Here is a 26779-nt window from a genome sequence, read left to right as displayed (position 1 = left end):
AACCAACACATAAATAAAAAAATGTGTCATTTACAATACCAATAGCTCAAACTTTCCTAATGCGAGACCTATTGCATTGCAAATGCTTGTTTTGTTTTGTTCACTATTTACTCGTCCAAGAAGGACATTTTTAATAATAATAATAATAAAAACATTTATAAAGCGCAGGGTTGCACTAGGAAACTGTGCGTCCCCGCGCTGCGGATGCAATCCAACAGCCAAGTAAAACCTGCAATGTTCCTCCTCATGTTGAGGGATGTTAAAATCTGTGTGAACATGGATTTTTCTTGAACAGTATTGATAAATTACAGGAGGCCTGGTCCTAGTCTAAATCTGACCTTTTCCTGGGGGCAGTGACCATGGCATCTCTATATATGTTTTCTGCCATTGAACAGAGCTGGTTATGCTCGCTTATTTGTTACTCCGGGTTAGGGATTGCTTATCGTAAGAAGATGTAAGTTGTCCCCTTACCCTTTCCCTGTGAAGTGACTTGTTTTTCATTGATGATAATAGCACATAACCTACCCTGGTGAGACAAATTAGTCCCTCCATGGCTTTCCTGGACCTTCCACCCCGGAATGCCTTCCTGCGAAAGGACAAATTCAAAATGCTCATACTGACCATGATTCTGTCTGCTCTGGACCCGAACAATTGGGTATATTCTTGGACTTGTGGGATGCATATTTTCATATATGCGTCCTGCAGTTCCACAGATGTTATCTGCCTTTCAAAGTGTGCAATAAGCATTCACTAGAGTCCCTTCAGTGTTGATAAAAGTGATGGCTGTGGTCGCTGCTGGCTCTTCGGAGTTCAGGAATATCTGTAATCTCGTTCCTTGATGAATGGCAGCTGAAGGCTTGCTTACCGCAGTTAGTCATAGACCACTTCTGGCGACAGCACAATCCTTGACTTCATTGGGGTTCACTAGAAAAAGCCAAAGTTCCACCTGAGTCCTTTGCGGAGGCTTCCATTAATTGGGGTGATCCTGCACTCAGTGGAGTCAGGCTTTTCCTCTGCAGTAACATCTCCAGGATGTACAGGCGATGATCTTGAAGATTCAGAGCTGGTCTTGAGACACCGTGAGAGCAGCCCTGAGGCATCTTGGCCTAGTGCATCCACCTCTTCACCTATGGGAGCTGGCACAAGAGTGCAATGCAATGGAAAATGAAGTTCCATTAGTGCCAGAATTAAGGCAACCTTTCTGACACCATCTAGGTCTCGTACGAGACGACTTGAGATTTGAAGTGGAGGCTCCTCAATTGCAATTAGTCCAGTGGCAGACCCAATTCCCTTCCCCATCCAGAGCTGAAGGTAATGATGAATGAGTCCCTGCTGGGCTGGGGAAATCCTCTGTGGGGAGTAGAGATCAGAGGCTTATAATCTCTTGCAGAGACCGACTCCACATAAATCTGCTGTAGCGGTCGGCCATTCATCCGGCTGTGAAGGCCTTCCTACCATCTATCAAGGGAGACTGGTGCAGGTTCACATGGACAACACCACTGCTACATGCTACTGCAACAAGCGGGGTAGAGTGGGGTCCTTGGTTCTGTGCCAGGAGGCTTTATGATTCTGGAGTTGGTTTGAGTGCCACATCATCTTCCCGATTGTGAATCACTTAGGAGGGTCCCTGAATGCCAAAGCAGAAAAACTGAGCAGTAGTAGTCTGCCAGAAGACGAGGGGCTTCTGCGCCCTGAGTTGGTGCAGGGTGTCTTACAACAGTGTCCGTAACCTTGGCTAGCTTTTTTAGCCACCATCAAGAATGTGCTGTGTCAGCAATTTTGCATGTTGGAGTTTCCTCAACAACGCTTGTTGTGAGACCACTTTTTATAATCTTTTGTTGATTCTTTTTCAGCTCTGCTCCAGTGTGTGAGTAATATATTCCCCAACAAGCCCACAGGATTTAAACCATATGAAGAGTGTCATAGACAGATGTCTGTATATGATCCCTTCTTTATTTGCCTGTGTTTCCTGGGGTCAAACCACGACTCCGGGCCCTGCGTCGACTGCATCCCAGGGCAATTCGCGAGTAAGCGATGAAGCTCCTGCTGGTGCGGATGTAGAAGGCTATGTGCTTTTGCTTGGTCCCTATCCCGGATGAGATCTCTGGACCCATTCTAGGAGCACAAGAAGAAGGTGAACTGTTCTTTGGCTTCTCCTAGAAAGCACTCCACCTATGGAGCTGGGTCTGCTCCATGCTCCCCCACGCTCCCTGGAGCTGGAGCGACCCTGTTCCACTCAAGGAGTTTTACAATGCCATGTACTCCATATTTGAGCCAGTGGCTCCCTCTGGTGCGCCTTCGGGCCCCACAGAGCCAAGAGAACCCTGCTGAGTTACCTCCCCTTAACCCAGTGGGCCATCTCGATCCTCTCCTGTATATGGACTGAAACACCCACCTCTGTTCTAGTCCCCTCTGCACCGTTTGCTGCACCACCAATGCCATGTGATAAAGAGGAACCTATCCTTTTCTCCACCGGCGCAGTGCATCTCTATGTCTACACTGGCATTGCCCGGACTGTCAACCCGCCATGGACCTGCCACGCTTCGACAGACCCACCCTCTCTGATGATGAAGAGGACTATGGCCTTCTGGAGGATGAATCCTGCTGGTTGGAAAACTGGTATGAGGAGCTAGGTGATGCTAGTGGTCTGAATACATCTCCTGACTGGAGTTTCCTACGGTTACATGGCTTGGTTGCTCTCCCAGGCCCTGGCATAGAGGAAGGAACGTGTGGTATTTGCTATGGTGATGTGAAGGGCAATGGAGGTCCTCGACCTGCAGTTCCCCTACGTCAAGGTCAAGGCTTCTTGAAGGAGGTGCTTTAACCGGGGGCAATTTCTGTAGATCCGATGCTCCCCTTTAATGAGGCCCTCACCGACGGTCCCCCGTGTGCATGGACCAAACCCCTGCACAGGAGCTCCCATGCATAGGATGATTGCCCACCACCATCGCCCCACCCTCGGAGACCCGGTCCTCCTCATCATTATTCATCCCTTGATGAAACATGGACCCTGCTTTTAAGATGAATGAGGATTCCATCCTTCTTAAAGTGGAGATGCGGTCCTCGCCTCTATGATGCTTCTGTACTGAGTTTAGGCCAAAATATTTGGCCTTGGTCCAGTCACTCTGATGTATCTCCTGAAAATGCTTAGCTGTACTCTTTGTGCAGTCATTATTGGAAATGGCTATCCAATGGTCCAGGATACTTTTGTTCACTGGAAACGTTGAGCTGAGGTACCATTTGCTGCACGGACATGTGACTGCATAAACTATAAAATCTGTGTTGCAGTTGATTAACTTGGGGACTCGCCATTTTTGATTTGTTCGTTTCAATGTCACCTCTATTATGTAATTACTGTGCTTGCATGCCTTACATCGTCCACACTTAAAGAAACCTTTACTTTGTCTCAGCCAGTTCGTGTTGTTAGGTGCAAGATGGCTGTGCACTAACATGTCTCCAAGTGATACATTCTTTTGATGAGTAATGGGCGGTATCTGTCCTACTTTGTCTCCTAAAATGGGATCTTGTCTTAATATGTCCTATCTTTTTTTGAGAATCTTTCTGAGATCATTAGACTGAATGCTGAATTTGGTGATGAATCTAATGGGATTGCTGTTGTGTTTCCCTTTCTTATTCTTTCTCTTTTTTTTGAGTTGGTTGAAAAGAGCTTCTGCTCTGCTAATCTTAGAGATCCTTTTTTCAGCTTGTTTAATATATATATTTAATATGTTTAAACTGTGTTGATGATTTGCATTGATACTTAATTGGATAAACAAAATTGAGCGACCCCTATGTGCTTGATATGGTTTAACAATATCTGACTATGCTATATTAAACTATTCATTTTTTTCTTCATTTTTGTCTAGATTGTACTCATTTTGAAACCATGATTCTGTTTATAGTTGGTATCTTTTTTCGTTTGCTTTTGTTGCAGCCACGAGCAGTAGCTGGTTTTCGGGGAACAGTACGGTACGCATCTGTCAACGCTCATAGGAACCGAGTAAGTACCCGTCTCTTGCATTACAGCAAACTGAATTTTGTGATTGTTTGACACTGTATAATCCTGCTAACTTTTGAAAGCTCTTGCCATTTTACTGTGATCACTTTTTACCAATAGCAAGAACATCAAATACAGCAACAGGTCTTGCTAACAACCCTTGTAGCCTGCAGTGTTTCCTACCTTAGATCTCATACCCAAATTTTGAAACAATGTGTGAATAAAATCTAGTGTTATAAATATATGGCGGTATATGGTATCATAGCAGCAACGATGACCCTTTAAAAAAGAAGGGTGCTTTTTCCGACGTTGTGAGTTAGGTTTGTATAAAATCACAAAGAAATATAAATAATCGCTGTACAGTGTAAGAGGATATATTTTTTAGCAGAAACATGGAAATAGGCAGTTTGTTTTGCTAAAGATATAGCAGCTATAAGGCATAGCAACCCATCTGTAAATGACTGTACGCTTGTGCTATAACAAGCGCTTGTGCCATGGTATATTGCGTTACAACCACCCGGTTCCTCAATGACTCCATAGGCTAAGCATTACATTGCATAAAGCTGTGCTATGTTATGAGTACCTCATCCTTAGGCAACTTCATAAGCTTGTCACATAACGTGGGCTATGTTCCCGCCACCCCATCTCCAAATGAGCTTATTAAGATAGAATTTGAGCTATTTTACATTATGCTATAACTACACTGTCTAAGCAACCACATAGGCTTATCATGACTTGACAAGGTCTATATTATGTTAAGAGCACTCTGAAGGGGCATCCCCAAGGCTGGAGGAGGCTACAACTGTGTGGCCGATGTGTTCCTAAAGAGATCATGTTTACCCCTTCACGATTCTCTAGTGGTGCAAGTACACTAAGGGAGTCAACTGAACACTGGGAGTTGTCTAATGCCTTGCGTGGTTAGCATCTATATAGGGGGCTATTCTTTTTTCCCCTGGTACACTGACAGAATGCATTAGCTTTTTCTTTCAGTACAGAGCGGAATATGCGGGGGAGGAACAATGTGCTTACAGTGGGAAATTGAGAGAAAGTGGCGGACGAAGCTTTTATCTGTATTACTGTTGTGGCGCTATCGGGCCTATTAGTCTTTTTCTCCATCAAACGCACACACAAAGCACCACTGAGACCTGTTGTTGCAAAACTCTTGAATTCTCGTGATAGACACTCAATACAGCAGGGAGCTAAGGGACATGGTATGTTTGGAGTGAACTGGGGTGGCGGAGTGAACTAAAGAATGATGATGGATTAAACCCAGATCAGTTGACTGGGGGTGAGTGCTTGCAATGTCCATCATCCCCTTTGGTTTTGCTTTGTTCGCCTTAAGTTGGCCGGGTATGCCCAGACGTGGGTCCCTTGCTCACTTAGGCACTGGATTCAAGCTATCCTGGCTGATGACGGCTGATTAGCCAGAAACCGGTCCCAGGATGCTTGTTTCCGGTCCGGGGAAGACATGGCTTAGCAGTTTGGGCTGGACTGTTCCCATGAGGCACAGGGTCAGACTGATTTGCAGATGGCCATGTCTGAACTGGGGTGGTGTGGTGAGCAAAATAACAATGGATTAAACCCCGATCTGTGACTGGGGGTGAATGTTTTGCCATTGCGCAACATTCCGTCCATCAATTGTTGTTTTTGCATTTATCTCTCAGGTTACCCCATGGGACCCCTGTGGGGATGAATGCACACTCTATAAAAGTGTTATATATGATACTGAGTGTTAGCCACGTGTAAGCTAGGTCAGAATGAAAGATGAGCTAATTCAGAATGTGATGCTTAGTGAAATGTGCTGTGTGGCTAGGTTTTCAAGACACCAAAGTGTGGACCATTGGTGGTAGATGCAGACGCGGGAAGACCAAAGAAATTCTTGACCTTCTAAAGGAAGTATATCAGGAAGCAGAGTTCTTTTGTCTGATACTGGCACTCCTTCAATACTTGCAGTATTCTTATAACGTCTGCAGAGGGTATTTTATCCCATGTATACCGAACTGTATGGCATATATAAGAGAAGTGGGGACCATGTACTTTAAACATTGCTACTACTACAGTTTTTATCTTTGGGAACACAGAACCGTAAACTTCCACCTTCATGCTGCATTTCACGCCTCCACTTTAAACAAATGTTCTCATATGATTAGAAATGACTACTGTTTGATTGTTCCTGAATAATTAAGGGATTGATTTCCATATAAATATCATCTAAAATCATTGTTATTGTGTTATGTTATGTTACGTGTATTTGTATGGCACACATATCACCTGGAAGGGTATCCAGGCACCTGAAGAAGTAGGGGTGCCATAACCTGGCTATGGCCTAGTTGAACAGTTAGTCTTTGAGTTTCCTGAGAAACACAAGGACACAGCTAGCAGATTTGATTTGCAAGAGGAGGTTGTTCCAGGCTTTAGAAGCGAGAAACAAGATAGCTCGACTGCTGGCACTAGCTCTCCGGGCGTGGGGAATGTGAGCTAGCAGGAGACTGGCAGAGTGGAGCTTTCTGGTCAGAGTGTGATAGCCGATGCTGCTGTTAATGTGGATAAGGACCAAATTGCATAGTGCCTTGTATGCTTAAGTGAGTAGTTTGAAGAGAGCACATTTGTGTACTGGGAGCCAGTGTAGGTTTTTGAGGTGGTTGATGCATGGCGGTTGAGTTGCAGTGTGGGTCTGGCTACTTTGTTTTAGATGACCTGGAGACATGGATGAGGGGAGCGATGATGCCAACATAGAGTGCATTGCCTTAGTTCAGTTTGCTGTTTATTAGGTCCTGGGTGACTGTTCTCCGGGTATCGAGAGGGAGCCACTTGAAGATCTTTTGGAATAGCTTGGGGGGTGTGGAAACAGGATGATGCCACTGCGTTGACTTGGTTGACCAGTATGCAAGTGTTTCTGGCTTGATAGGCGGAGTTGGGTTATTGTCCCAATTCGGCCGGCCACTAGGCCAGAGACCACAAAGAGATGTCTTTTCCGAAGAGTACCACCTCCATCTTGTCTGAGTTTAAGACTGTTGATCTTCACCCAGGAGGCAACTTCGGACATGCCGGTGGTTCGAGTGTTGGGCGTGTCGTCGGAGAGGTAGAGGATGGTTTGGGTGTTGTCTGCCTGTGTGATGATGTTGATTCTGTGGGTTTGGATGATGCTAGTGAGCGGAGTTATTCATATTTGAATAGCGTCTGGCTGACGAGGATCCCTATGGGACTCAGCAGCTCAGGTTGGTAGCCGTAGAGAAATATCATTTGATGGGCAGTAGTGAAAACAAAATATCATTTAAGGAGTTCTATTTCATTTTATTGTTTCTATAAACTTTTGTCTTTAGCTTGCCTCTTTACCAGTCTTGAGGGCCCTCTTTGCTGGTGTTTCTGTTTTATTTGTTAGTTTACACAAGTTTGAGAACTTTTGTTTCCAAATTTTACTAAGGGAATTCACAATCAAAAACGACAGTTGACAGATAATTTGTTTCAAGTTGCTGGTTGGTTGTTTACATGCAATTGGTTTAGGAGAAATACATTCTTTCCAGGTTAAAATTAAACATATTTATAATTAGGTAATCAATGGGCTCAGAATGGATGAAATCAACATTATTCTTTGGTTCTGTTCCAGTGTATTTGTTCTCATTAATTAATCTTTATTTTGACAGATGAAAAAAAAAATCCTTCAGAATATGCTGTCTTTTCTCATCTTGTGTTTTCTGCTTAGTGTTTTGCTGTGGGTCTATAGTAAAGAAGACAGCTTGAGCACTATGTCTGTTCGAGGCATATGAGCTGCAGATTACACACCGTGCATAGATCGCCACCTAGTGTTGGACCCAGATGTTTGCAGTTTGTTTTTGTCCTGAAAAGTTCTTTGGAAGTCAAAAGATAGGTGACTCCTTCTTTGGACCACATTGCACATGGGCATTGGCTCCATCCTTAGATTGTTTTTTTCCGCCACAGGGCTCGGATGTGTTTCCTTCGCTCCGTGTTGGAACCAGTTTTCCTTCGGCACGCAATCCTCACCTACTCCGACGGTATTGTTTCGAACGCGTTTCCAATCAACGCTACTCCTCCACTCCAAAGTCTTCGATTACGGACGTTGACGAGGCCTTCGGGCCAATCCAGGCCTCATCTTCCAGCTCATGGAAAGGATGGCATTTAAAAGATGTCCTCAATGTGGGTCGAAGTTTCCCCACACCGATCTCCATGAGGTGTGCAACCTTTGCCTCTCACCGGAGTATGAGGCCAGAAACTGTTCGGCATGTGCCTCTTTCCGCTCCAAGAAGACAATCGGGACCGACCAGCTCGAAGAACAATGGCTCGCTCGTCTGCTTCGATCCCGGACGACATCTTTGAAGAGAGTGTCAACATGCCAGAACACCAGCTGGCCGAAGAAGGTGCCAGCTGCTCTGATGCCGAAGACTCAGACGTCGAAGACATCACTCCAGCGCAACGGGTCGTAAGTAAGACCGTCGACCCCGACCCTTCCGCGACACCCTCTAAAAAGGCTTCAGTCACACCCTCACCTTCGGGCCCGGGTGCACACCGAGAAACTGCTTCCTACGCCCCGCCTTCGGGCTCAGCAAAGAAGACTACTAAGCCTCCAGGCGGCTCGGGCTCGGCCCGGCATCGATCCTATACGACACCGAAGAAGAAGCCATCTTCCTCATCCACGCCGACTGCTTTCACACCCAAGCACCCGGCCTGAAGACTGGCACCGGCTCATAGACATCGAAACCGCACTCGGAGCCGACTAAAACACTGCCTAAAGGTTCCCACTCACATGCTTCGGAACCGAAAAAACCAACCGGAACCGAAAAAACATGTTTCCGTTAAAGGCATTCCAGAAGTTCACAGCTCCAAGCCGAAAGACCCTAAACCAGCTGCCGAGCCGGCAACGAAAAAACCTTCAGAACCAAAACCTTCGACACCGAAGGAACTACCCTCCTCAGAAGAGCTTTTTACACCAGATCCCACTCAAAAAACTCTTGTAAGGGATCCTAAGACTGGCCAACTAACTCTTAGTTCCAAGATGAGACCACTAGAGGCGCCTGCAACTCCTCCTCATCCAAAGAAGAAGAGAGACATTGCAACTTCTCCATTAATGGTCCCTTCTCCTCCACCTCCCCATAATAAACCTCCTAAAACTCCTCCACCACATCATTCACCTACACCATCCACTGACCCTGATGATATTGTAGATCAGACTCTGATGACATAGGTGAGGGTGCACATAACCCAGCAGAGACAAATAGTCTCCCCCAGTTACCTAATCCATGGGATGATTATAACACCCCTGATGTTCCTTACGCCCCTCAAGACGATGTATATCCTTCCAGGCCCTCCCCACCAGAAGACACTATAGGTTTTAGCCTATTAGTCCAGAGAGCGGCCCAATACCATGTGGTTGACTTGCACACAGATGCTGTGGAGGAAGATTTCTTATTGGACACTTTTGAGACTACACAAAGGTCCACTGCCACTTTACCAATGCTTAAAGGAGTCATTAAGCATGTAACAGAGGTGTTTAAAGATCCTGTCAGGGCTAGGGTCCTCAACCCTCGCATTGAGAAAAAATACAAAGCCTCCCCTACGGATCCAGTTTACATTAGAGGTCCAGCACGACTAGATTCCTTAGTAGTATCTAATGCACATAAATGTGCTATATCACAAACATTGGGTGAGGCCTCACCACCAGATAAGGAATCCCACTCCTTGACGCCTCTGGTAAGCGTACAGCTTCACAAGGAGCTAACATATGGCGCATTGCCAATACTCAAGCACTATTGGCAAGATAAGACAGGGCACATTATGATGAACTAGAATCTATCATGCAGCATCTTCCTGATAAATACAAAAATAGGGCCAACAAACTCATACAGGAAGGTAAAAATATCACCAACACTTCAATTCGTTGTGCCCTAGATGCCGCAGATACTGCCTCAAGGGCAATCCATACCAGTGTCCTTCTCCGTAGGCATGCCTGGCTACGTATTTCCGGTTTTAAACCGAGAGTGCAAAAGTCCATCCTCAATCAGCCATTTGATGAGCAACACCTGTTTGGTCCTAATGTCGATGCATCTTTAGAGAAAATGAAAAAAGACACTGACACAGCTAAATCTATGGGAGCCCTGCAACTACAGGCTCCCAGACGTTCTTTTCGTCGCTCATCATATAGAGATAACACAAGAGGCTCCTCCGACAGCCCCTCCACTTTCTATAAGGCCCCTAGCCAATCTACATTCACTAAGGGCTACCAAAGAGGGGGTTATAGGGGTAACAACAACAAAGGCAGAGGCAAAACCAACAACTCCCGCTCTGCCTCCACCCCTACCCAATGAATTTCTTCCACTCACCCCCACCATTCCACTACTGTGGGGGGAAGACTACAACAATTCCTTCCTTCCTGGATCAACATCACATCAGGTGGGTACGACAAATTATTCAGTCAAGTTACTGTCTAGAACTAACATCTACCCCCCAAATATACCACCTAAACAGCGTCCAATGTCACAAGAGCATCTATCACTGCAAAAGCAAGAAGTGATATCTTTGCTGGAAAAAAGTGCAATAGAACCAGTTCCTCTGCACCAACAAAACAAGGGAGTTTACTCCCTATACTTTCTTATCCCGAAGAAGGACGGTCCTCTAAGGCCTATTGAAGACCTCAGACCTCAGACCTCTGAACATATACATACAGTCAGACCATTTTCACATGGTCACACTCCAGCAAGTCCTTCCTCTTTTGTTTCAAGACGACTTCCTGGCTACTCTAGATCTCAAGGACGCATACTTCCACATTCCCATTCACAAAGCTCAGAGGAAGTATCTCAGGTTTGTGATAGACTGGCAGCACTATCAGTTCAAAGTACTCCCATTTGAAGTCACAACAGCACCAAGAGTATTCACCAAGTGCTTAGCAGTAGTGTCAGCACACTTACAAAAGACAGCACATTCATGTCTTCCCATACCTCGACAACTGGCTCATAAAAGCCAGCTCACACAATCAGTGTGTGGAATACACTCATGCCACTATCTAACTGCTTCACGACTTGGGGTTCACAATAAACCACACCAAGTCCCATCTGCAACCATCCAAAGTACAACAGTACCTTGGTGCCACAATAAATACCTCCAAAGCGCTAGCTTATCCCACTCCAGTAAGGATAGCCAGCATGCAAGCTCTTATCACAAAGTTTCAGCCACAACACTCCCTGCCAGCACGAGTATTCAAGCAACTCATAAGGATGATGGCCTTTTGCATCTTTATAGTGCCCCATGCAAGACTACAAATGCATCCTCTTCAAGAGTGCTTGTCACGTCAATGGAACCAGGCTCAAGGCCAATTAACAGACCTAGTGTTGGTAGACGGTCGAACTCATCGATCTCTACAGTGGTGGCAGACAACAAAAACCTTTCCAAAGGGCGACCGTTAATAGAGCCAGTTCCTCAGATAGTCTTGACAGCGAACGCATCGCTCTCGGCAGGGGAGCCCACTTACTGCACCACACCATGCAAGGCAGGTGGACGCCACAACAAAAGTTACTCCATATCAATCACCTGGCCATATTCCTAGCACTAAAAGCTTTCCAAAAGCAAATATTAAACAAAACTGTGTTAGTCCACACAGACAACATGACAGCCATGTATTACATACAGAAGCAGGGTGGAACACACTCCCTGCAACTCTTTCAACTAGCACAGAACATATGGCGGTGGGCTATACCTCAAAACATATTCCTGCTAGCCCAGCATGTTCCAGGAGTACAAAATACCATAACAGATCTGTTAAGTCGTCAAACACAACAGATCCACGAATGGGAACTTCATCCGCAAGTTCTTCAACCATTCTTTCAGATGTGGGGACAACCTCAGATAGACCTCTTTGCCACCCACGAAAACGCCAAATGCCCAAGCTTCGCCGCCAGATATCCACACCCACTGCCAAAAGCAATGCGATATGGATGAACTGGTCCGGCAGATTTACGTACGCTTTTCCACCTCTACCACTCATGCCACTAGTAGTACGCAAACTACAGCAGCATTCTCTAACCCTCATCCTAGTTGCTCCAACTTGGGCCAGACAGCAGTGGTACACCACACTGCTACAACTGTCTGTAATACCACACCAAAAACTATACCTATTTCCACACCTTTTAACACAGAACCGTGGAGAGATCAGGCACCCGGACCCAGCTCAGCTTAACCTTGCGATCTGGCTCCTGAAGTCCTAGAGTTCGGATATCTTAACCTTCCTCCAGACTGCATGAATGTTATAAAAGAAGCTAGACGCCCAACCACTAGAGCAGCTAAGTGGAAACATTTTGTAATATATTGTCACAACAACAATATTAATCCTCTAGATGTGTCGATTCAACACATCATAGGATACGTACTACACCTACAAAGATGTAACTTAGCCTACACTTTAGACTCCATCTTGCTGCCATACCAGCATATCTTCAAAACAGGCAGCATCTATCTCTGTTCAGAGTGCCTTCTATTAAAGCTTTTATGCAAGGCATAAAAAGAATAATTCCTCCCAGAGTACCACCTTCACCAGTGTGGAATTTGAACATTGTTCTCACGCAGCTAATGGGACCTCCCTTCGAACCATTACATAAATGTGAACTACAATTTTTAACATGGAAGGTTGCGTTCGTAGTAGCTATCACTTCTCTACGGAGAGTTAGTGAAATACAAGCACTAACCATTCAAGAACCTTTCTTGAAAATGCATCAGAAAAAGGTCATTCTCCATACTAATCCAAAATTCCTACCCAAGTTCATTTCTCCCTTCCACCTCAATCAATCTGTGGAACTTCCAGTTTTCTTCTCGCAGTCACAAACAGTATCAGAAAGAGCTCTTCATACCCTAGATGTCAAAAGAGCATTGCTATACTACATTGAGAGAACACAACCTTTTCGTAAGACCAAACAACTTTTTGTGTCTTTCTCACCACCACTCAAAGGTAATCCCATATCAAAATCTGGGATAGCTAGATGGATTGTCAAATGCATACAAATTTGCTACCACAAAGCTAAACAAACGTTATCTGTTCCTCCTAAAGCCCATTCTACAAGGAAAATAGGGGCTTCAATGGCATTTCTATGTAACATTCCCCTAGATGACATCTGCAGAGAGCTACATGGTCTACACCGCACACATTCACAAAACACTATTGTGTAGATGTGCAAACCAAACAACAAGCTAATGTGGGCCAGGCTGTTCTCAAAACACTATTTCAAACTACTGCAACAGCTAGGGGTGGTCGCCACTAAGAGTGGGTACTGCTATATAATCTATGCACAGTGGGTAATCTGCAGCTCATATGCCTCAAACGGAAAATGCTACTTACCAGTATGCATCTGTTCTTGGCATGTAGAGCTGCAGAGTTACACACGCCCACTGGCCTCCTCTGCTACCCTTGTTTGTTCCTGTATTATCTTAATTAGATACAGCTTACATGGACATCCTTCTTTTTCTTGTAAAGCTCCATCATTTCCCTAATGGCGAAATCTAAGGATTAAGTCGATGCCCTTGCGCAATGTGGTCCAAAGGAGGAGTCGCCTATCTTGTGACTTCCAAAGAACTTTTCAGGACAAGAACAAACTGCAAACATCCGGGCCCAACATTAGGTGGCGATCTATGCACAGTGTGTAACTCTGCAGCTCTACATGCCAAGAACAGATGCATACTGGTAAGTAGCATTTTCCTTTCAGCCATTTCCAGCGCACTTTATCAGACCACTCGACAGTGTGCTTGTAGGTTGAACTTCCTGCACCAAAATAAAGAGTATTCATGTGGCACATGCCTCTCTCTTCTCTACTCGACACAGTATTTAGAGACTAAATTCGGATGGAAAAAGAACTATTCTTCCAGACCAACAAACAGTCAGTGACGGCGGTGGGCATAGTATGAAGGCATACAAACCATATATGTGAGGCATCTGTATAGCTAAGCTTCTCTAGGGTTCTCTGATCCCTAGGAGAGCGCTTGAACAAAATTGAGCAGCAGTTACACACTTTTTAAAGTACACATATGCAGCAAGTAACCCTCATAAACTCGCAAAAATGAGAGACTTGCAGTCAGAGTTTCAAGAGACGGCTGAGCAAGAGGCCAAACACTCATATAAATACGCTGCGACCCAGGCATATGGCGAGGCCGATAGACCTAGTAGAACACTAGCATCAATAATACTGTCCCATGCGTCCACCAAAGGAAACATGGAGCCGAAGCAATACTGTTCGAATTTGTAAGCTACTACACACACACACACCTATATACATCCTGCACGTCCCCCAATGCAGAGAATCTGCCGCATACTTTGATTGTATAGCATTGGCCTAGCTGGAGGGGCCCGGAAGGCAGCTGCTGTAGTCACCTATCATGCTGGACAAGATTGCTGAACAACATCAGTCCTTCCCACATCTAAAGCCCCGGGGAGTGACAGCCTTAGCACATGCATGCCGCCACCCTCATCCGTGAAACTATATAAATCGCAATGCTGAAACCCCATAATCCGCACACACAATGCAACTCTTACAAGCTTTAGCCCATTATAAATATAGACACCAAGATAGTAGCCAAAGTCCTGGTGCTACTGGACCAGGCAGACTTTATACGGGGCTGCTCTACCGCCCACAATCTGAGGACAATATTTATGGTCCTGCACCAATTGAGGCCTGATTTAGAGGTGGCAGCAGTCCTCCTGGATGCCACCACCAAGGCGATTGATTCTCTAGAATGAGAAATTCCTCTTTGTGGTCCTAAACCGAATGGGCAATCTAAAAAACTCACTGTAAGCAGATGACATGTTATTACATTTAAGAGTCCCCTCAAATAACATGAGCCCAGTGGCATGCTAGTTCTCCAATTTCAAAGCGCTGGCAGGAATAGTGATGAGCTATAATAAATCTACCATATTTCCATTAATGCAGGGGACACAAGTGCCAAAGGTGAATAAATATCTTGGTATATGGATAATTAGGGACATAAGTGAGGTGATGACTGAGAATTACAGGAAAGTCATGTCGCACATAGAAGACCTGGTAAACAGGTGGATACATCTACCCCTGTCTCTAATGGGAAGGATAATGCTCATGAAGATGGCAGTTCTGTCTGGACTTCTCTACCTGTTTATAAATATCAGAATAGTGCGTAACACAATTTTTCCATACAAACCAAAATAGCTTAGGTGGGTAGACAGAGTGCGCAGGGAAACCCTCACACTGTCGCATGAGCGAAGAAGTATGGCCGCACCAAACTTTCAGCTCTATTACTACTGTGCCCACTATTGACTTCACTCACCCACATCTGGCAGTAGGTCTTGACATAGCACAACCCACTTCACTGCCAGCGGCCATACACCGGACGCCCAAGCATAGCAGGTCGGATATTAACTTGTTGCAATGTGCATGGGATTGGATTCAGAAAAAAAGCATGTCATCTAGCAGTATATACTCCGGAACAATCAGTCAAACATTATCCATTGGCAAACAGAACAGCAGAAAAAGTGGTGGGAAAACCCTGCAACAGTTAGGTATACACAAGAGGGGTGATCTTTTCCCATATTCAACTTTTCGAGACCTGTTGCATATTCCAGAGTCCACTGTATAAGCCACTAACCAACATTCCCACAGGAACCTGTCACTAGTAAAGAACCAACACTATGCCTCAACAGAGACACAACAAAACACATAGTTACTAAACTGTATTACTCGAGTCATAACAAGCACTCTAGAGTAGCACCGCAGGCCAAGGAACGCTGGGAGCTAGGTTTGGGTAGCGATATCACAAACACACAGTAGAACTACTGCTAGGTCGCCTCCCACCCAACGGCCGGCTAAGGCTGGTACAATTCAAATACCTACACCAAACCTATTACACCCCACGCAAACTCTATAAGGCTTAACTTCTATGAGCGAAAGACGTTCGACGCCATCCGCTGACTTCCTGCACTTGTCATGGCTCTGCCCACCAACCAGCAGATACTGGATGGAGGTGTTTATAGCATTAGCCGAGATAACCAGGGAATGGGTGTTACCGTCACAAAAACTGGCACTGCTGGGATATACCAAGGAGATGCCTGCCCGATGCGAAGATTTGTATCCGTAGCTTTGTTGTTGGCTGAGAAAAGGTTGGCATGTGTTTGGGGGAAGGCCAGGGTCCTGGCAACGCAAAAAAATGCGTAAAAGATCTGGTTTACTGCAATGAACAACTAGAACTATATTACACCACTATAGCACTAACAGAGATCCAATGATTTCTGGGGCCCACTACAGTCATACCTGCTCAGGCTCAGCACCACAGACCCAAATAGAAAACAATAGCAAAGAAACCAGTAGATAATCAAAGCACCGTGACCTATAATGCCCGGTTATGCCAAGGGGAGATGCATCGAAATATCACTAAACTAACTGTAATGCATGCTCTCTGTCTGACCTCACAAATTGGGAAATGCAGGCAAGATGGTGTTAAGGGCTTTAGAAGGGATTAGATTTCTAAATGTTCAGTTAACGTATGAAACACTGTTGTATGGTTGCACAGTGGTACAAATGAAGCAATAAAACTGCAAATAAAATATTTTTAAAAAATCTAAAAAGAAAGAAAACCTAATTTACATTGCCATTAACTCACAAAAGGATACCTGCAAGTGACAATGGATATGCACTTTAGATATCTCTGACATGAGTGTGAAAATGGGTGTCTCAAGGCATGGCCTGCTTTGGAGGCCTGAAAATGCTCACAGGCCTTCTCAAACTTTAATCCAACCTCTGCCCAGCTTGGACATCATCAGGGATTTACTCCAGGCATGTGTTAGAGTAACTACATTTACAGAATGGGAATTGGAATGGATCACCTCCAGATTTGGTGCAGTTGTAGAAGGGTTTTCTCCAAGGGGAAAAATGTTCTCTGCCGAGGGGGTGAAAATAAAGATTTAATTTACAGTTCGGACTACTTCATTCCATTCAACTAGTACGCCTTGGAAACTCTGCCTGGTATAACTGTGCAGGCGTAGATTGTGAATTGGAAGAAAACCATAAAAGCATGTTTTTCAGAGATGTAAATATCTTTCTGTTCTTTTAAAGTTTTATTTTATGAATCATGTTTCTGGTTTGTACAAAAAGGATTTAAAAGGTTTTATAAGTTATTAACAGCCGAAGTCAGCACAAACTTTACAATACAATTCATGTATTTATTTTTTATTACAGGAAATGGGACGGCACGATGACCTCTGGTCCCTATTTTACATGCTGGTAGAGTTTGTTATTGGACAGCTGCCTTGGAGAAAAATAAAAGACAAGGTAAACTGGTAAATTTGTATGAGTTTTTATATTAGTTGAGATTGCAGTGTGGCCACATCCATAGTTTATTGGTGCATTTCTGAGTGGACCTTAGTTTAAATTACTATCAAGTAGAACAAATGGTAGGAAGGTGGCAGGAAAGGCTAATTCTCATTGATATAATGATGCCCTCCAGTAAGATAGCAGTGGCAATTGATTATGCAAGGGTCATATATATATATATACTATGAGGTCACATGGCATTATATAAAAGGCTCACCGTTGAAAAAGGCTTCAGGGAAAGCCGAAAAGCGTCAGGATGGAGAGAGGTGCTGCCGCTTTTACTGCTGAATAAAGCACACGTTTGTCCTGAAAAAAGAGGCGTCAGCATTTCTTCTTTTCATGTTTAATAGTGGGAGGCTCTGGTCCCGCACATTCTGATGCTGCCCCAACAGGGTCTTGGTTTCCTTTCAATGTGGAGGATTTTGGTGCTCTGGAGACAGTTTTTGGATACTGATCCGCCTCCTCAACTCAGGAAGAGGATTAACCTGAGAAAAATACAGTAAGTGGAGGAGTGCAAGGGAGCGAGAGGGGTATTATACCTTCTATTGCCGGTTCAGGACAATTGTGCCACAAGAGACATTGAAATGAGTGTGGCAGCACTCTGTATATATTGAGCACAATGCACTGAAATAGAATGAACTTTTAGAGACTGCAGTGCTTTTGAACTATTTTACATTGATTTAAAACATATCGCACTGCTGCCTGGATTTGTATTGTACTGTGATTAACGAGGTGCATTATGGTAAATGGATGACCAAGGGGCTACAGGAGTCGTCGAGCAGTCCGCCCACTTGGGCATGAGGTCACATGGCACTTATAAAGGGCTCACTTGTGAAAAAGGCCTCGGGGAAAGCCGAAACGCGTCAGGATGGAAAATGATGCTGCTGCTTTTATTCCTGCATAAAGCATGTTTCCCTGAAAGAAGACGCATCTGCATTTTCTTCTTTTCTTATATATATATATATATATATATATATATATATATATATATATATATATATATATATATATATATATATTCAAGGCATATGAGCTGCAGATCCTACATTTAGCAATAGATCGCAACCTGGTGTTGGGCTCAGATGATTGCAGGTTGTTGTTGTCTTCTTGGAAGAAGTCTTTTGTAGTCACGAGATAGGTGACTCCTCCCTTGGACAATACTGCGCATGGTCATCGACTCCATCCTCAGATTGTTTTTTTCCGCCACTGGGTTTGTATGAAAGTTTTCCGCTCCGGCTAGAAAAATACTTTTTCTGCTCTTTCAAAGCGAGAAACTTCAAACAAACTTCTTTCGACATCGATCACACCTTTGACATCACCAGCTACATTCCGGTGCGTCGACGCGGGCCGTTGGGCCTATCGGCGCCGTGCAGCCTACGCCTCATGGAAAGAACTCCATTCAAAAGATGCCCGGTATGTCGAGCAAAATTCCCTCATAGCGACCATCACGAGGTTTGCAACCTCTGTCTCTCGCCAGAACACGAGTCGACCTGCAGAGCCTGTGCCTCCTTCCGATAGAAGCAAACAATTCGAGATCGGAGGGCCCGTCGACACGAAATGAGGAGATCAGCACCAGCACCATAGGCCATCTTTGAAGAGAGATCATCGAAGAAGACGTCTCCGAGGACGAATATCCAATCGAAGATATCTCCGAAGACGAGGCTCCACTCGGCGCAGAGGAAGACTCTCCTTATCTCCAGATAATATCGGGGGCAGAGGATTCGGACGATTCGATCCCGTCTCGACAACCCGTGAGTACATCTGCCCCTGCACGGCAGACTTTACTCAAACAGAAGGCAATGGTCAGCACTCCGCCCATGGGGCCCAGTCGAGACCGACATTTACCCTCTAACGCCCCGCCTTCGGGCCCGGCTCCGAGGAAAGACAGTTCGCCTTCCGGTGCCTCGGCACCGAAGAAACACCATGTGCCAGTTACACCTCCTCCATTGGCACCAAAACATCCTTCGGCACCGAAGGATTCGTCGGCACCGAACATAAAAAACACTTCGGCGCCCAAAGACACTTCGGCACCCGTACCATCGGCGCCAAAGACAAAAACTGTACCAAACCCGAAAGCTTCGACCCCGAAACCTTCCGGTTAAAAAAACAAGGAGGGGAAGCCAATTTCCGGTGCCACAGGCCCAGCAAAACCTGTCTCCACGCCAAAAATTCCAACAGCGGTACCGAAGACCCCAGATAAGGTTAAACAACATTCGGCACCGAAAACATTGCCAAAAGACTCAAGTACTCCTCATAAGGCAAAAAGTACTAAACAACCTCTATCGGCTCCGAAAAGCTCGACGCCGAAGAAGGTTATACAAGAGGAAGAACTGTTTAAACCAGATCCTAAACAGAAAAAAAGTCCATATTAATCCAAAAACTAGACGTGTGGAAGCAATTCCTCATAAGAGACCAGCAGAGACACCACCTACACCTGTGGTCCCTGCCAAAAAGGACTGTGCAACTTCTCCAATGCACCCTTCCTCTCCTTCACCTTCTTCCTCTCCTGTTACTCCATATCAACCTATAACTTCTCCTATTCACTTACCTGCATCATCACACCACACTGATGAAGAGTATGATCTGGGTGGGGGGGATGATGTTCCAGAAACACATACATACCCTTTAGATGAGGAGGCTAACGCAGATTACCCTAAGGATGATGAGGATGCATATAATTTTTCACCAAATAATGCACCAGACATCCCTGATCATCAGTACTACCCAACAAAACCTTCCCCTACAGAGGACAGTGTTGGTTTTAATCATTTGTTAAACAGAGCTGCACTCCATGGGGTTCCCATGCTCTCTGATGACATTGAGGAGGACTTCTTGTTAGACACTTTCGAACAGTCACAAAGGTCTACTCAAATATTACCAATGATTAAGGGAGTCATAAAACATGCTCCAGAGATTTTTAAAGATCCAGTAAGGTGTAGGGTGTTAAATCCTAGAATCGAGGAAAAGTATAGGCCAGCACCAGCTGATCCAGTATACATTAAGGGTCATCTGCCACTAGACTCCTTGGTAGTGTCTAATACGCGCAAAAGGGCCAATTCTCAAACTTCTGGGGACACACCCCCGCCTGACAAAGAGTCCAAGATCATTGATGAGTCAGGGAAACGAATTGCTGCACAAGCAACAAACATATGGCGCATAGCAAACACACAGGCTTTACTCTCACGCTACAACAGGGCCCATTACGATCAACTATAAAAGTTAATGGAACTCCTACCAGATCAATACAAGGATCTAGCAGCGGAGCTTTTACAAGAAGGCAAATTAATTTCAAATGCCTCAAATAAATGTGCACTAAATGTAGCTGGCACAGCATCCAGAGCAGTAAACACTAGTGTTATTCTCAGGCGTCACGCGTGGTTACGCATCTCAGGTTTTAAACCAGAGGTACAAACTACCATTCTAAACCAGCCCTTTAATCAGAACCAATTGTTCGGGCCGGAGGTAGATAACACATTAGAAAAGATGAAGAAGGACACAGATACCTCCAAGTCAATGGGGGCGTTACAATACACCCGAGCTAGAGGTTCCTTTCGCCGCTCCTCTTATAGAGGAGGCTCCAAGCAGACCGGCGCAAACACAACATCATCTTTTAAAACACATAAATCCTCTAATAGAGGATTTTTTAGAGGAGGATACAGAGGCAATACCAACAAAGGAAGAGGTAGAGGTAGTAACACCAACCGCTCCTCTTCCGCTCCTAAACAATGACTTCCCTCTGCCTCCCCTACAGCACTCCACTCCTGTGGGGGGCAGACTCTCACAGTTCCTACCTGTCTGGAACTCCATCACAACAGATAGGTAGGTAAGACAAATTATCCAACATGGCTACTGCCTAGAACTCACAGCAACCCCCCCAAACATACCACCCAGGCAGCGTCCAATGTCTGCAGAACACATAACTCTGCTTCAACAGGAAGTTCTAGCACTCCTACAAAAGGATGCTATTCAAGTAGTTCCATTAGAAGAACAAGGAACAGGAGTCTACTCCCTGTACTTCCTAATTCCAAAGAAAGACGGGACTTTAAGACCAATTCTCGACCTCAGGCTACTCAATCACTACATTCAATCAGATCATTTTCACATGATCACTTTACAACAGGTACTCCCATTACTACAACAGGGAGATTTTCTGTCCACACTAGACCTAAAGGACGCCTATTTTCACATTCCAATACATCCTGCGCACAGGAAGTATTTAAGGTTTGTCATACAAGGACAACACTATCAGTTCAAAGTCCTTCCATTCGGGGTTACAACAGCACCACAAGTGTTTACAAAGTGCTTAGCAGTTGTGACAGCACATATCAGAAGACAACAAATACATGTCTTCCCCTACCTAGACGACTGGCTCATAAAGGCAAGATCGAAAAAAGGGGGGTCCCAAAACGTGTTTTCCCCATGTTAATTTCCATAGGGACCTTTAGACACGGCTACAGCACGAACGGCTGAATGAAATTACACCAAATTTGACAAAATGGGAGGGCCTGGTATGCAGATGTGCCTTTGCTATGTTTGGTGAAAATCCCTCCAGTAGTTCTTGAGAAAATTGAATTTGAAATTTTTCAAATGGCATTTTCTATGGGACCTTTAGACACGGCTACAGCCCGAACGGCTGAACGGAATTACACCAAAAATGGCAAAATGGTAGGGACAGGTATGCAGTAGTGCCTTTTCTATATTTGGTGAAAATCCCTCCAGTAGTTGTTGAGAAAATTGAATTTAGCAAATTATATATCTATATGCGCTCAACATTCTATTGGGAATAACTTCGGCGCCGATTGAGAAATCTGTGTGTAATTTTCCAGAATTTTGGCCAGCTCCGCTCCGCTCCTTCCCTGAAAGTTTCGGGGGGATTCATCAAGCGGGGGCCGAAAGGGGGGTCCCAAAACGTGTTTTCCCCATGTTAATTTCCATAGGGACCTTTAGACACGGCTACAGCCCGAACGGCTGAACGGAATTACACCAAACTTGGCAAAATGGTAGGGACAGGTATGCAGTAGTGCCTTTTCTATATTTGGTGAAAATCCCTCCAGTATTTGTAGAGAAAAGTGAATTTGAGCAAATTATATATCTATATGCGCTCACTGTACGCGCACCATATGCGTACGGTACGCGTACCGTACGCGTACGTGCGCGTACCCTCACGTGCGCGAGCAAGTTTCTGATTGGCTGGCAGTCGACTGTCAACATTCCAAACTGTCCAAACCAGGAAGTGTTGGCCACCAACTTGTTTTTCAGGAGAACTGAGGCACAAGAGAGGCCAAAACAAGAGTGGAAAACACGAAAGGAGGCAGGGTAGAGACCCCCAACCCTCTAGCCCTTCTCAGGGGGTCCCAAAAGGACCCAGAGGGAAAAAATAAAATAATAATTCGAAAAAATCGCGGGGTACGCGCACCGTACGCGTACGGTGCGCGTACCCCGCGATTTAAAATATATATATATATATTTTTTGCACTTGATGGGCCTTCTGGGACCCCCTGAGAAGGGCTAGGGGGTCAGGGGGTCTCAACCCTGCCCCCTTTTCGCGTTTTCCACTCTTGTTTTGTGCTCTCTTGTGCCTCACTTCTCCTGAGAAACAAGATGACTGCTCAGGTGGTCCCAGAAGGATAATAACATATATAAACGTTATCCGCTAATAGAATTAGCATTTACAAAACCTTTGAAATTTATTGAAAAAAAATATTGGTTTCACGCCTGATATAGTTAGGAATTAGCATTTAAAAAACCTTGCAAATTCACTTAAAAACCATAGGTTTCAGGCCATATATAGTTAGTAATTAGCATTTAAAAACCTTGCAAATTCACTTAAAAAACCATAGGTTTCAGGCCTTATATAGTTAGGAATTAGCATTTTAAAAATCTTGCAAATTCACTTAAAAAACCATAGGTTTCAGGCCTTATATAGTTCGGAATTAGCATTTAAAAAACCATTGAAATTGCTCCTATATAGTTAGTTGTACTAACTATATTCCGCGCACCCGCAATCCACTGCTGATGATGTCACATATTACATCATTCATGACATGGTCAGTGACATCACTGATGACCCAGTGTTAAATACATACTACGATTCTTGAAACCATTGACACACCAATACCAGTTACTACATACGCACTCACTGATTCCTAGGTCTACACACACATTCACTCATTCACCCATAGAATCACTCATACATACCGTCACTCATCAATACAACACTATCATATGCACTCATACACTATACAGACACTCACACACTGCCACTCATCCATGGAGTTACTCACACACCTAGTCAGTCATGCAAAGAATCAATCACACTTCCATTTCCTCAACTATACAGTTATACACACACCACCTTACTTATTCAAACATATACTAACACATACTTAATCTCTTATACAATCACTGATACAAGTACACAATGATCCATACAGCCACTCACACATTCACTGGCTCTCATGTATAGTCATTTATATATGCCAACCCTCACATGCACTGTGTTTTACATATGTACTTACTTGGACATGTAGCACTGAGATATCCATTCACTCACCAACACACCCATGCACACAGTCAACCGCCCATATAGCTGTTTCCACATGCACTCTTGAACTCATACACCTAGTGAATCAACTGCTCACACATCTATGCACAGAGTCACACACCTCCCAGCCACCCACACACACACTCAGTCTCCCATTCAAATACTTGGGCAACCAATCAATAACCCATATAGCCACTCATATAGCTACTGATCAACACATGCAGCTGCTTACACAACAACAGACATACTGATGCACACATTCAGACAGTTTAGTCACTAACCCATGCATTTAGTATGACACATTTAATCACTCACTCATACAGTCAGTCACGAACCTACTAAATCCTTCATCCAGACACTTATACATCCACTCATTCTTCAATATGTAAAACATATTTATACTTTACAGAAACACACAGTCACTGGATGATGTCATCAGTGATGTCAAATGAGATGTCATCAGTGATGTCATCAGTGATGTCTTTTGAGATGTCATCAGTGATGTCACTGACCATGTCATGAATGATGTAATATGTGACATCATCAGCAGTTGATTGCGGGTGCGCGAAATATAGTTAGTACAACTAACTATATAGGAGCAATTTCAATGGTTTTTTTAAAATGCTAATTCCTAACTATATAAGGCCTGAAACCTATGTTTTTTTAAGTGAATATATATATATATATACATATATCACTCTGCCATTATGAGTTTCGCTTAACACAGTGACCTTGCTGATATATCCGATTGATGTCTGGCTTACTTCAGAATGATATGATGATTCCCCACTTGGTATGACAAGGTCTTATATATAAGAGGATTGTTTGCAGCAGCCTGAACCATTAGCACTAAAAAAAGCATAAATTGGTCATACTAATTCAAAAACATCCCTAGTCTACCTCAACCAGCTGTTCATTTTCCTCACCTTTCCTTTAGTTCTGCAATCATGAGGTGGTAAAAACAGGCTATCATGCTTATTTAAGCAAGTGCACTAGGGGTAGATCAAATTTAACAGTGATTTTTTGTGTAAATTGCTTCCTAAAAGGCTCAGCCTATTTGTTGCACGGCAGCATCATGATGGAAATTCTCTCTCTTTATCAATGTTTTGTTAAACAAATATATATAGCCTAAGAAAATTGATTTGTTCTGTTAACTTTGTTTGCCTTAATGTACATAACACCATGCCGTACAAATTGCCAGTTTAGATAATTTCTACGATAAAGTTCTCTATGTGGAAAAGCTTCTCCTAGCTTTTTTCTGAACAAGATTAACTCTTCTGTATTCTTTATGGCTCTCCTTAAACATTTAAAAGCACAGAAATGTCTAGCAAGCCTAATGGCATATAGCTATAAATGCTCATCACCATGTGCTTGCTTCTAGGAACAAGTGGGCTCTATCAAAGAACGGTATGAACATCGGCTCATGTTGAAACACCTGCCTCCTGAATTCAACATTTTCTTAGATCATATCCTCAGTCTGGATTATTTTACAAAACCCGATTACCAGGTAAGACAATGATTTCATACAATTTTGCTCTAATAAACATGTCTTGTGGACCTAGTAAAGCATTTTGAGTAAGTACAGCAGGTTTTAGGAATCCTTAGAGGATGGATTTGTGAGAGAAGGCATTGTGATCAACTGGTTATGATAAGTGTTGTGCGTGGTTGGAACTAGGAAATGTCTGGAAACATTTGTGAACCTGGCTGTGACTTCACATTGGTAAAAGTTGAATGGTTCTTATGTTTTTACAGAACCATAGAAGGGACACTCTAAAATGTCCTAATACATTATTGTGTCCTGTGCATCTCATTGACTTCCTGCTTTATTTGTGCTTTTATAGATTTGGCTTTTAATAAATATGTGGGTGAATTCTAAATATTACACCATAATCGTAGTGTGCCAAAACCTCAATCTTTGGGTCATCCTAAGTGTTAAATCCTACCATATAGCATTTGAAATACTTTATTGTTCAACATCTAAAATCATGCTAATACAGAGAAGTAGAGACGTGCATATTGCTGGAATAAAATTGTTTTGCCAACAATCCCACTTATAGGACATCTTAGCAGTCAGCTAAAACATGGGCAGATGTAAATTTTTCTCTAGAAAGACTTAGAGGTTGCTTATAGACTGCCTCATCAGGGGCGGAGTCTGCCAGGATGACTTTTACAAAAGTTGAGATGCTTTACTCAAAGGATTCAACCAGAGTATCTTTCTCTGAAACCTTTGCACTTTCATTTTTCAAACCCTCTGTCCTTGATTTGAAGAAGCAGACTTTTGGTTTGAAAGTAAAACCTCTAAAGAGTAAAACGTCTAAGTCGCGTTCCTTCTCGGTAGAGGTGACGCCTCTGTCTCCAGCCAAACCTCTGCCTATCGCCAAATATCTACCAAAGACCAAAACTGCAGCATAGCCATCAAGGGTGAAGTCCCCATTGATTATCTTGAAGTAGGTGTTCTTCTCTGTACCCTCAGTGCCTGTTTCTGAGGTGCTTCTTATTATTCTTGACAATGACTAAGGCTAGTAGATGTCATTTGCCAAGCCCTGATCATGCATACCCTCTACTTCCCCTTCAATAGTGAACTTGCTGTCATCCACATCTGTCATACCGGTCTCATTGATGACAGTCATTTTGACATAGAGGAGCCGCCGCCTATTCCCGCCACTCCTCACCTCTTAAATTGGCACCAAAATATCCTACTGAAATCATGGAGGAGCTTTCATCTAGTCAGAAAGGGAGAGGTATTTGGCAATAATGAGAATAAGGATGATGATGGCTCAGGGGAAGACCCCAGGTGCTATCTAGTGACCAAAATGGTCCTCTAGACCGCAACATACATTTCGAGCCTGACTCAGAAGATGATGAATGTTATTTTTTTTTCTTTTTTTTAATCCTCATTTTGCGCATGAT

At 44.0% G+C, this 26779-nt stretch overlaps 1 protein-coding gene across 2 annotated transcripts in view; it reads left to right on the top strand.

Moving 5' to 3' along the window:
- TTBK2 (tau tubulin kinase 2) overlaps window positions 1-26779 on the top strand; it is a 646589-nt gene that overhangs the window by 378864 nt on the left and 240946 nt on the right. For both annotated transcript variants that reach the window (XM_086937102.1, XM_086937100.1), the window contains exons 8-10: window positions 3935-4000; window positions 17191-17283; window positions 25251-25376. In XM_086937102.1, the coding sequence (XP_086793228.1) occupies window positions 3935-4000; window positions 17191-17283; window positions 25251-25376 (285 nt within the window). The remainder of the gene's footprint in view (window positions 1-3934; window positions 4001-17190; window positions 17284-25250; window positions 25377-26779) is intronic.

This window comes from Lissotriton vulgaris, chromosome 9 (genome assembly GCF_964263255.1).
Source record: "Lissotriton vulgaris chromosome 9, aLisVul1.2, whole genome shotgun sequence".
Taxonomy (NCBI): Eukaryota; Metazoa; Chordata; class Amphibia; order Caudata; family Salamandridae; genus Lissotriton; species Lissotriton vulgaris.
Note: the sequence above shows the minus strand (reverse complement) of the source record. Positions and strands in the feature narration are given on the sequence as shown.